At 43.6% G+C, this 12,576-nt stretch overlaps 1 protein-coding gene across 1 annotated transcript in view; it reads left to right on the top strand.

Annotated features, from left to right (window-relative positions):
• Positions 1–2,318: 2,318 nt before the first annotated feature.
• The window catches only part of PGLYRP2 (peptidoglycan recognition protein 2), a 30,219-nt gene continuing 19,961 nt past the window's right edge, over positions 2,319–12,576 (top strand). The window contains exons 1-3 of the mRNA XM_086960644.1: positions 2,319–2,550; positions 6,838–7,791; positions 11,933–12,143. Coding sequence (XP_086816770.1) covers positions 2,472–2,550; positions 6,838–7,791; positions 11,933–12,143 — 1,244 coding nt within the window. The 5' untranslated portion in view covers positions 2,319–2,471. The remainder of the gene's footprint in view (positions 2,551–6,837; positions 7,792–11,932; positions 12,144–12,576) is intronic.

Here is a 12,576-nt window from a genome sequence, read left to right on the forward strand (position 1 = left end):
AGCATACTTTACTCCAAATAACACTGGTGTGGTTTCAGTCATTTGCTAGTGGTCCGTTCCTTTGCATGCAGTTATTCGGTTTGTGTGCCCCTGTACTGTTCTTGTATGAAAGCTCAGGTAATTAATGCGATCATTTCACATCTCTGTGTGTGTAACCAGAGGGTCGCTGATTTGAACCCTGATTGGTGCACAGGACAATACTAACATGCAGTTATAGTGCTACGAGGTTCTATCGTGTGGCAGAAAGCACTGTGAATATTTAAGTCAGTTTAAAAAATATGTTACACATAATGTTGAATAGACCATATACAGTATAAAATAGGCTGCTACAAAAATGTCTACAAAGAGATCTAATTTTAGAGCTTACAGTGCTTTCAAAAGTTATACGATTAGCATAGTTGCCAACATTTGAAAAAAATTCCTGGGACACTGCTGCACAGGGCTGCTGCAGATAGAAAGTTCTTGTTTGCGTAACTGTGTGTAATAAAGAGGAACCGTTTCTGCAACAATATTACCCTGGACAGTCTCCAACTTACTGGGACTGTCCCTGCAAAAACGAGACTGTTGGCAACTATGGTTTAGTAGTACGCTACCAAGCTCTACCTAGGTAGAACCTTTTTTATAGGTTTTCATTATGGATTTAAGTTACATATTGCATGATAAGAACGCGTTCCAGGACAGGTAACGCTCTTATAGTATCTCTCAAAAAGAATGACTCTTTGTCACCATGAACATTAAGATGATGCTTTCAATTAAAGCTCCAGGGCCACTTTTAGGTTTGCTGATTAACCAATTGCACATATTTTCCAGTTCTTTCAGATAGCAGGCAGTCTGGAGTGAAGTGTTTTTGTCTTTAGCTGTCTGTAATAACTTCTGTAATAACTTCTCCTTCACAATACAGGAGGACAGCCCCACTGCTTTTTCAGACAACCTTGATGAAACTCAAGCTTGGCATAAACCCTTAAGGAACATATGATTTTTAACAAAAAGTAAGGGAAACTTTTCTGTAAAATTAACCCTTCAGGGACATATTTTCTAACAAAAAGTAAGGGAACCTTTTCTATAAAATTACAGAAAAAAGTTGGGAATGGGATTCTCATTAGACCCTATCCACTCCGACCCCTGTACCTAACTTAGACTGATGTAATCTGCGTAACAAAGTTCAGACAGTGCTCTTTGGAGAGGGGAGTCTAGGGAGAGGTTACTTTTTTATACCCAGGGATAAAACCCTCTACTACACTAGTTAGGGACGGAAACCATACCGAAAAAACTCATCCAAGCACTGAGCAACTAAGCCACAAGCCCAGAGCTTAATAGGAGCAGTTGGCTTCGGGTGGGGCTCACCAGCACTCATTTGTGTTGCCCAGCATGTATTTTTCCTTATTAGACTTTGACCCAGAGCAAGAGAGACACAAAACAAAAGGGGGAAGTGAAAGAGGGAAATACAGTGATAAAGCAGGGAGGATAAAGAACTGAAAGAGAGTGATAACGGGGCAGGGTGCGTCTGCTGGTGAGCTTGTGGGGGGGGATTTGACACCTCCAAATAAATCCATTCTTAGCCTGGTAGTTAGGCCTGTGGGCCATGAGTCAGATCTGTATGGTTTTTCTCGTCGTCCTCATTTTATTAGAAGGTTTTAACTTGTTCATAGTTTTAATCAGGAGCTTAAGTATATAGTGACAGGTTTACCAAAAAAGTAGTAACTCTGTACCCGTTTCATTTGCAGTAGTAAACTTGAAATCTGTGCTAGTCTCAGGTTTCCAGGTGTTTACTGGCAATCGCACACCCAATTGGTGATGGGTTGTATGCTTGCGTACACTACAGTCTAACCAGTGACAGCTGCTTGGGGTTGCATTCCAACCCATCGTTTTCCACCCACTGTGCCACTCTAGACAGAGGCCCACCTAACACAGTACTCACCCCACTCATGGGAACGGTCCACCCCAAACCCTGTTCATCTCACCTATCCAACCTGCGGGTCGCTGCTTTTTTAGCTGGGAAATTTAAAATTGACGCCTCTCTAATCTCACTCACTGAGTGAGCTACATCTCGGGGGCATAAGATGGAATCAAGACTATCCTCATTGGTATTCAGCCCTCCTGGCATGCGAGGAGGGCTGAACATTCAGTCAGTCACAGCCTTCTGAACAAAGGTTTGGGCCCGGCCCTTATTGTTTTGTTAATTTTAGGCACTGTACAGGCGTAGCGCGGTGGTGCACATTTGCTCATTTCTGTGTAACCTGCCTGGGCGCGTGTGGGGATTGTCTCTGGCTTCGGGCCACACGTGAATGTCGAAATGCATCAACACGACCTTCGCAAAAGGCATTTACAGCGCCTGCCTGCACTGGTATTGATTGTTGTGACTGTTATCTCCACGCGGGAACAAGTAATATTAGCTGCACCTGCTCTGAAGCTGCCAGGCTCGGAGCACCCTCGGGCACCGACCGAAGCGAGCTGTGAAAATCACCTGCGAAATGGCCTCGCTGGTGGTCGTGGCCGGCCTCCTCCCCGCCCTGCTGAGCTGTCTGGGACCCTGGGCTGAAGCGAGTGACGGTAAGAGCCAGGGTGCCCTGGGGAGGTGCACAGGGGGCGTGAACCCCCACCTGCTGCTCACTACAGAACCCGGCGCGCGATGCCTCCCGGAAATGTTCGGTGCCAGGGATTCAGTGGGAAGTACATTTAATAGTCTTTAACGTGTTACATGCGCTGCTTTAACACTTCGCCAGACCCCTTCCATCTCCTACAGCCGGCCCTCTGCACACCAACGCCCCCCCACCCTCCCCCCCAACAAACAACTTTGCTTCAGGTGCTTTTGTTCAGAGTCCAGTCACTGCTGTATTTAGACAAGGGCTTATTTTTTATTTAATTTAATGCATTTTCATAAAGCGCGGACTTTACCCGAAGGTGTCAGAGCACTGTGCAATAGAACCAGTTACGTTACATGAGAGAAATGTTACAGGAATGGAACAAACAAAAATAGCAGGCCATAGAATCAAAGCGACGCAGGCATAAAGCACACAATCTCAAGCACAGCAAGCACAGACTGTACAAGCAAAAATATGAATATATATGACAAATTTTACAATGACTAAAGAACTTCCTGGCGAAAAATAGCAGGCCATAGAATCAAAACAACGCAGGCAAAAGGAACACAATATCAAACGCAGCAAGCACAGGATGTACAAACAAAAATATAAATATAGGTGACAAATTTACAATGACTATAGAACTTCCTGGCGGGGTCTGAGAAGGAGGGAATTAGTTCTGAAAGTGTCTTTGGAATAAAAGAGATTTGAGGTACACTTTGAAGATCTGGATGGAGATGATGGGAGCTGTGAACACGAAGGGGGCTCATTGCTGCCTCAGCAGCAACGGGGGCGCCACATATTTTTCCGCCCAGGGCGCTATCCTCACAAGGGCTGGACCTGCATCCAGGTGAAGATTTTAGGGCCCCCCACTGAGTTGCTCTAGATGCCTGACAGTGGGTCAAAAGGTGTTCAGAGCACATGGACATCCGATTCATAGCCTCTATGTAGCACGCCCAAAGCAATGCTCACATATGCCAGTTAAACTTGTGATTCGCTGCAATTGTGTGGGTAGGGTGGGTGCCAATCTATGGAAAATTTAGTGCACATGGTCAAGCCACGTCCTTAATTGTACAGGTCACGCCGTTTTTAGAAACCCCACCCTTACTTTTTGGTGAGACGGGAATGATTTCTGCAAAGGAAGATAGATTTCGTGACATAAGAGTTATCAAGATGGAAGTGTACATTCAATGAAGATAGAGTGTGCACTGACAGACATTTGGAGTAGGTATTAGCAGTAAAGAATTGTGAGGAAGGTGAAAACAATGTACATGAGAATGCGGAGATTAGATGGTAGCTCAGCTCTGAAGGAGAATAGATAAAGATTAGCAAAAGGGGTAAGATTTCAGGACAGACAATGAATTGAACGATAAAATCAGGGGATAGAATGACCCAGATGACTGATCAGAAGGTGTTGCTTCTATAAACTCTCGTAAAGCGGCCGGTGTGTACGTGTACGTGGGTGTGCCTGTGTGTGTGTTTTCATTTAACCTGGGGACATTTAGTGTCAGGTTTCCTCTTCTTCTCGGGTTCCTGAGACGGCCAGCTGTCTTGGGTATTGGCACAGCATGGGGTCACTTTAAATGTAATCCATGAGTGTACCACGGAGTGGATTTACATTTGTGAGCTCATTTTTGGTAATGGAAGGCCGGGATTGGCTCAGGATTTTAGATGGTGGCACTGGAATGCATGTTTGGCTAGGATTTTAAAATAAGACCCCAGTTTGAGGTTCTTTTCTAATATATAACAAAGGGTTTTGGGTGAGTCAGCTATCTTGGGGTTGAAGCTGCCCTCCTCTAGCGCGTTCAACCAGAGAGGCAATTTTTGTGTGGTGAGAGGAATAAAAATCGATTTAGCTGTCATCCACTCTTGGATGCTGGCTTCTCATCCATTGATTGATTTTGAAAATGAGTTTATCAGGAATCCATGATGCTTGTCTTGGCATACATGGGTGTAAGGTTTGGCATTGGCAAATTATATTAAGATGGTGACTCTTTCAAAATAGTAGAAATCACAATAAGAAATCATCACATAAAACAATAATCCAAATAAAATTTAGATAAAAAACATTTTTTCAAAGTGCATTCAACAGATCTTCTTTTATATCTATAATAATATTATTTTAAAAAAAAGAAATCCTTTAAATTATGAAGCTGCCCTCCTCTAGCGCGTTCAACCAGAGAGGCAATTTTTGTGTGGTGAGAGGAATAAAAATCGATTTAGCTGTCATCCACTCTTGGATGCTGGCTTCTCATCCATTGATTGATTTTGAAAATGAGTTTATCAGGAATCCATGATGCTTGTCTTGGCATACATGGGTGTAAGGTTTGGCATTGGCAAATTATATTAAGATGGTGACTCTTTCAAAATAGTAGAAATCACAATAAGAAATCATCACATAAAACAATAATCCAAATAAAATTTAGATAAAAAACATTTTTTCAAAGTGCATTCAACAGATCTTCTTTTATATCTATAATAATATTATTTTTAAAAAAAAGAAATCCTTTAAATTATGAATAAGCCTCCACATATAAATGGGGGGGTGCATAGATGATCGGCTCAAACTTTCTTATAGATATACAAGCAATATATAGACGTGCGCTTTGAAGTGGAGTGGTATGCAGGTGTGTAAGATATAAGATGTGTATACTGGAACACTCCTACAGGATATGTATGAACTTATACACTGTGATTTCTTTTTTTAAATAACATTTTTATAGATATAACAGAAGATCTGTGGAATGCACTTTGAAAAAATGAATTTTTTTATCTACATTTTATTTGCATTATGTTTTATGTTAGGTTCACAAATTGATATTGAATAAGGAAGGAATATCATTGTTAGTCCTGAAGAAGGTGGTCTTATCCATTTATTCCCACCGAAACGCGTTGACGCAGAAAGTTTGGTTACATTTGAATTGGGACAAGAAGAATAGAGATCAGGGACAACAGTTCTCTGTCAAGTCTTGTTTACATTTGTTTCAAATTAACACTGTAAAGGCATATTTTGACTGCCTTGTATATGCCCCTTCCATGTGGTGCTCCTCTCGTTGTTTTTTATGATGAGTTATTAACTGTATGAATCATGTATTTTTTATTATGTTTTTTTAATCTTTGCAGGATACTTCGTTACCTGTAAGCCATTTTTTGACCTTGTCATCAATTTATTTCCTTTAATTGACAGTTGATACCCACAGTGCACAAGTATTCATCTACTTCCCATCCCCATTTCATTTGGGCTGTGGAGAGTAGAAAAGCAAGTAGTCCCAGTTCTGCCTTCTCTAGCTGCTACACTGAATTCCCACAAAAAAACTGTAAAATAGGGCAGTACATACTTTTTTGCACCAATGTAATGAAACGATTCAGGTTCTTGGCTCTAACCCTCCATCTGTCAGCGCACAAACTTATCCTAAAACCCCACCCATGCGGCACACCAACAGTTAGGACCGGTAGTGGTGTAGACCCTAATCAGACGTTGGCGCTCCGCAATTGTAGTCATCGCTAATTGTAATTGATCAAGTCCAACTGAAAATGCTAGAACGTTCTTGCAAGAATGATAGACAAGCGTTGTCATTTTAAACTTTTATATAAAGAATATATATGCATTTACATTAAAATGCCATAAGTTAAAGTAGCAGCAAAATGTACAGATCATAAATACAGAGAACTCAGTACAGTTCTAAGCGAAATCTGACATAGATTTGCCTTCTAAAGGTGGGTAACAGGGGCCGCTTAGGTACAGAATCTACATGTCCTTTTATAGGACGTCAGACAAAGACTATCATACATTCTACATGGGTACATGCTTCTCAGGATGTTCACCAATCAGGAACGAGCAAGAAGAAACATTTTAATACAGAATACATTCAAAGATTCTCTCATGGTGGTAGTACATTGGATTTCCAATCATTCTCACAGTTTTTTCATGCAACTCAAATGATACATTGTATAGCAGTAGCTCGAGACAGTAGAAATGTCCTTAGTACAGTGAGAGAAAGTCTCTGTGAGTGCTCTCTGTTTATTAGTGTGAGCCTCACAATTCTTTAGGTAGAACAATAACATCGGGAGTAGTCATCACATGATATATTGTGACATCGGTGCAAGATGGAGGACAGTGTAAGCACAATCTAGTTTAGCATAAGCTTAGCTCCCTTGCATTTAATGTGAGACACGAAAAAAACAACTAGCACAGTACCTTGTTTGATCCTTTATATTGTTGCCATAAATCTTTTTTTCTGTCTTTATCTTCTAGATTCACATACTTTCCACATGAAGAATGCCATCAAAGTGATACATGATCTCGAAGTTGGTGACCCAGCTGCATCTGCCATTAATGTGATTGAATTTCTCAGAAAGGCCAGCAACAGAGGGACACCATCCACACATGTGGAACTCCCACTTTCCGAAGCTGATTTCCGGTTTGTCACTCATCTCATGAGTCATAGCGTGGAAGACCCCACTGAGCACGGGGTGGTCCTGGCGGCTGACGGCACAACTGTAGCATTTGCTCCTCTTTTGGCAGGAATCGAAGCTGGGTTGAAGAGACACCAAGAAGTTATCAGTACTTCTCTAAAGAATGGTCCAAGTCCAAAGGATCAGAAGCCGACTCGCCATTTGTCCTCTCCTGCAGAAGGCTATGTTGCTGGAGAAACAGGAGACGCGGCATCAAGTCACTTTGCGGAACGCTTATGTAACAAAAATCAAAAGCAGTTGCAAACAGTAGACCATCTTTATGGTGCGGTACTAGCCAAATCCTTGGGGTATGCTTACCTGCAGCTCCATGTCAACAAGAAACAGCCCTCAGTAGGGGTTGATGGATGCTGGGACAGCGTGTCCATGCCACAAGTATTCACCCTGACTGGGCCTCCTTCGCCGCTCACCAATGCCTTCATCAATGGTGCACTCGATGGAGTCATACTAGGGAATTACTTGGCTCAAGAGACGGCCACATCAATCAAGCTGAGCCTCTTGTTGAAAGAGTACTACAACGGACAGGGATTGGCTGAGCCAGCACGAAAAAAGAGCAACTTCCGGCGTCAGAATTTTCTAACTATCTCTGACATTGGGAGATTGGAGGAGCTGGTGAAGGATGCGCTATGTAGGTACAAGGCAGCAGAGACACATACCTCCACTCACGGTCCAGCGGAAGACAGCCTGTTCCCTTCTCTTTCCAGGAGAGCAGTGCAGGACTTTCATCAATACCTAGGTAGAGCGCACGCTCTCTCTGTGCACCAATGTAAATGTAAATGTATTGCGACTTATATAGCGCACGTATCACCAGAAGGCATCAAGGCACTTGCCTTGGGAACCCGTCCTGGCTTTTCCCTGTGAGATAACCCCAGCAGGGTATCCACAAGGTGAAAGCCAGGCATCCCGCAGCGGGTGGGCCGCCGTAGTGGAGATTAAGCAAGCTATTGCCCAGAGTTGCAGCGTGGGAACCCATGATTAGAATAGGCACCGAGGCGAGAATTATCAAGTCCGTGGACATTTTTGGGCTCAGGACGCTGCCGCGTCGGGAATTGAAACTTGGTCCCGGACCAGAACTCTGCATCAGGGTCTGCCGCTCTAATCAGTGAGCCACTCTCCTCCACAATAATAGGTTCAGTGCACACTCCTTGTATGCACCCAAGTTCCTTGCACAGACATTTAATATATTTTTATCTTCTTAAACTCTATATAAGGAAGTTTGAAAAAAAGAATAATTTACAAGCAGATACATATTCTCAGGTTAATAAGTATGCCATACTGTAGGGCCTCTTTAAACACTGGACCTGAAATCTAACAAGAAATGCATGCATCAGGTTCTTGCTAAACAAGCGCTAAAGCACATTTAGGACCAGGCGCACTTAAAAGGCCAGGACACTGGATCTTCTCGGCATATGCCAAGATACATGTTTCTGCTCAGCCTGAGTGTATCATTTTCTGGTGGATGTCTCTGTTACAGGGAAGAGCACACTGTGATTAGATACATTGAGTCTCCTGTTACTTGATAGAGTAGAAGCCACACTGGGGCCTTGCATCTGGAGCGTGGAGTATCAGGCAAAGGTTTATGTCGGTTGTCCCATGGGATGCTTTCCCTAATTCTGGAGGGGACCTGAAGTAATAGGTAGTGCCTTTTATTAGCTGATAGCCACAACACACTTGGAGAGGGCACTCGTTCCCATCAGAATTCTTACATAAGCGTAGCCTTATATGGCATAAGGGCGAACTTTTATCCAGTAAGCAGGATCAGTGCCAGCTGGTTCCCCAAACAGTTTAGGGTCTCCAAACTGGGAACATCACAAACGAGCCTGGATTCACCTAAGCCAGGAATACGTTCTTGAACGCATGTCAGGGGTGCCTGGATCAGTTTGGATCACATGGGCAGGATAATCCTGGAGGTAGGAGGTGGCATGTCACCCCTTCATAAACAGGCTGAACCTTTTCTCTCTCAAGGAAGGGGGTTACCATGTGACTCCACGGCACCAGGAGTACCATGTTCCAGCTTTGGGATTCTCACTGGCAAATAATTTAATTTAACATCTTTAATCCAGTTGGATGCAATTGATAAAAACTGAGATTACTGCTCACAGAAAACAATGTCTAGAACTGGAAGGTGGTATGCCCGAATAGTTGGAGTTACATGGTAAACTATTGTGAGAAAGATCGACTCACCTGACGAGGGCTCAGTTTGAGGACTTTTACACTACTCTGCACCTCAGATTAGGTTTGTGTTAGGAACACACATAGGGGCATATTATCAAGGCTGGTGATAGGGAATTTTCGCCGCTTTAGCAGCCTTTTAGGCCGCTAAGCGGCGATAATTCTATCGCCCTATTAGCAAGCTGTCGCTAACAGCATTTAGCAACAGCTTTTAGGTGATAGCGAGCGGTTTGGGGCCCGCTTTGCATGTTAGCGATATTTATCGCTAATGACATGCAAAGTGGGCATACCCAAACTGTTAGCGACTGAAAACAGTCGCCAACATCGCTATCGCCTATTAGCAAGGCAGGCGTAGCGATGGAAATATTCACGCTAAGCGCGAATATCTCCAAATACTAACACCTGCCCAGACCAGTTCTTAGCCATGTTATCCAATGGGAGGTGGATAACATGGCTAAGAGCATTTTGTTGCTAATGCGTGAATATCGCTGTATTCTCAGCGATATTCACGCATTTCGCCACTATCGCCGGAAAATGTATCGCTTTGGAGATAAACGTTGATAATAGCACGTTATCTCAGCGATAAATTTCGGCGATGCTCAGCGATAAAAAAATCGTCGCTAAGCCTATTTAGCGATAAATATCGCTACTTGTTGGTAATATGCCCCATAGATACTAATGCCTGTGCATGATACATTAGCAGGTTGAGAGGCAGAGGGATGGAATCGGTGGCAATTACAATGTTTTATAAGAGGTTTGATGGCTAATGTTCTTCAGCAACTAAGAGATGCTGTTACCCTCGAAATAGAGGATATTGAGCTGGTGGTTACGGATCTGTTAAACAGATATCCACCACTGGTTGATAAGAGAGAGTGGAATCTCAGAGTTATAGGATAACCACTTATTAAGTAGATTTTAGTTTAGGGTTATTGAATGTAAATTTAACGGTGGTGGATATCCTGATAATCTGTCCTGGATCCGCACTCCGAGGCCTACCCTGGACACCGCTGCCCTAAAGTGAAGGGGACAACAGCTGTCCCAGGAAAGAGAAGGGCCAAGAAAGTATTTTGTGGCAGGTGTTGTGGGATAGTTTATATTTGGTGTGGACAAGCAACTGAGAAGTGTAGGTCAAAAAGTAGAACTATCAGACCAAAAATAGTCCAGGTTGAGCAACACTGGGATATCTTGGGATGGAACCTTCCCCAAGAATGGCTATAGTGCTCTGTGAACAGGTGATCATAGATCCACTGGTTTTAATATAGGAATCTTTTATTGATCAAGATTGAGTTCAGTGAAGGCAGGGAATGAATATATTGTCAGATGGGGATGAGAAACTCAGTTGTTTCCATGTAGTGTGGGCATCTGACCTCCCAAGGGTCAAGTAGTTCAGGGTTGAGACCTTATCACTGCCCTGTACTGTACGTACTTCGTATAGATCATTTTGGTAAAAACAAATTTAAAATCAAAGATCCCCATGCCGACAACCCTAGGTTGGTGATCCTCCATTTTGTTGAAATTCAACAATTAGGATTTTTTTGTGTGTAGGGAACAAGAATTAAAGGGGAAGAATGTACAGCAGCAATGTGAAATGCACATGTGGTACTAGGACAGAAGTGGAGTACTAGGGTATAGGAAGGGTTAGATGTACTAGGGCATAGGCAGGTATTAATGTACAGGCACAAGAGCATAGTCAATAGAGGTACTGTGGTATAAGTAGGTGGTACTGTGTTACAGGTGGGATTAAGTTACTGGACTTTATGCAGGAGCAGAGGTACCTGGGTATAGGGGATGGTGGAGGTAGTATGGAGTAGTTGAGGTACTTGTGCAAAGGTTGGAGTAGGCTACCAGGGTGTAGGGAGGAGAGAGATATAATGGCAAACATAAACCAACAGGATACTGGTACAGAAAAATACCATAGTAGAATGAGAAGAGTTTACTGATAGGAAGAAGGATAAGGAGATTACGCTAAAAACAGGGCTACCGTGTACTCATCCTGCAAACAAGAGAGGACAGGAAGGAGGACAAAGTGCATCCTGGAGAGATGGGGCCGGAGAGGATTTTCGCATATGAATGAGAAACATGAGATCTACGTGGTCCTGTAAAGACAGTTTTTTTAACATGCACGGGATTCACCGGGATGAATATAAGAGCAACGGAATGCCCTCCAAGTGGAAAATTTGAGGAAAGTCATTTAAGGAGCGGGTTCCTCCAGAATAGGTCTCCTTGGTACAATTTCCTCCCCACTCACCTAGTGCCATTCATATGACAACATCAGGTAATAGAGAGCTGTGATTATTACTCTGAGGACACATATCTGACCATATCCATATAGGTAGATTCCCAGAACTCACCATAGCAGGTCTTGGGCCTTGTGTCCCTGAAGGAGGATGGCGTTGCCTAATCCTCCAGCTGATTGACCTTTGCTGGGGGTGAAAGTGCATGTTGCTCAACCTGATGACCTGTACAGGGCTGAAACACTGACGATATTTCAGAAGAAGTGGTGTGGGAAAATGAGGAACTATATTCAGCGAATGAACTATTGTTTAGTCATAGCCAGTGAGAAGTCTGCGTCGCTGCAAAGAGCGCAGGTGGCCAAGAGAAACCAACTGGTTTAGATGGGGCACCTGGATCTCTCTATACGTTCTTCTCTGTCCAGTCACCACATTTGCTCACCATTGTATAATCTATTCATGTTGTTTTTGCAGAGTGTCCAGCTGTTATACCACGGTGCATGTGGGAGGCTAAGCACTACAGAGGAACTCCAACTCTTCTCAAAACGCCATTGGCCTTTGTGTACATCCACCACACCTACGAGCCCGGCCAGCCATGCCTAACATTCGCAGAGTGCGCGGCGGACATGCGGAGCATGCAGAGGTTCCACCAGGATGACCGCGGCTGGGATGACATCGGCTACAAGTGAGAGGGGGGCTGGTGGACATGGGTCTGAAGGGAAACACTGATCCATAAGGTATTGTGAGAGCAGAGGTTAAGGTTTTCATTGCATCTGAAGCTGAGCTCCTTACCTGGCCAAGGAGGAGAACATGATGCACATTGATGAGCATGGAGCACGCCTACGGCTTCTGTCCAACAATGCAGCCAAGGAGGGAGGGGGGGGGGGGTGTAATTTCTTGGCCTGGCAAAATCCTTGACCCAAACAATCTGCCAGGACAATCAAAGAATAGCAGAAACCAGACATGTTGGTACTGTCTGTGGCCACTAGCCTTCTTTAGTAGACTGGCGTTACAAAAAACTCCATCTGGAAAGATGTGCATGAAACACGCTAGTAAAAATTGAACTTGAATTATAATAGGGGGTACTTTGTCCAGCAGGACAATGTCATTTTCTTCAG

Source organism: Lissotriton vulgaris, chromosome 1_1 (genome assembly GCF_964263255.1).
Source record: "Lissotriton vulgaris chromosome 1_1, aLisVul1.2, whole genome shotgun sequence".
NCBI classification, from domain to species: domain Eukaryota; kingdom Metazoa; phylum Chordata; class Amphibia; order Caudata; family Salamandridae; genus Lissotriton; species Lissotriton vulgaris.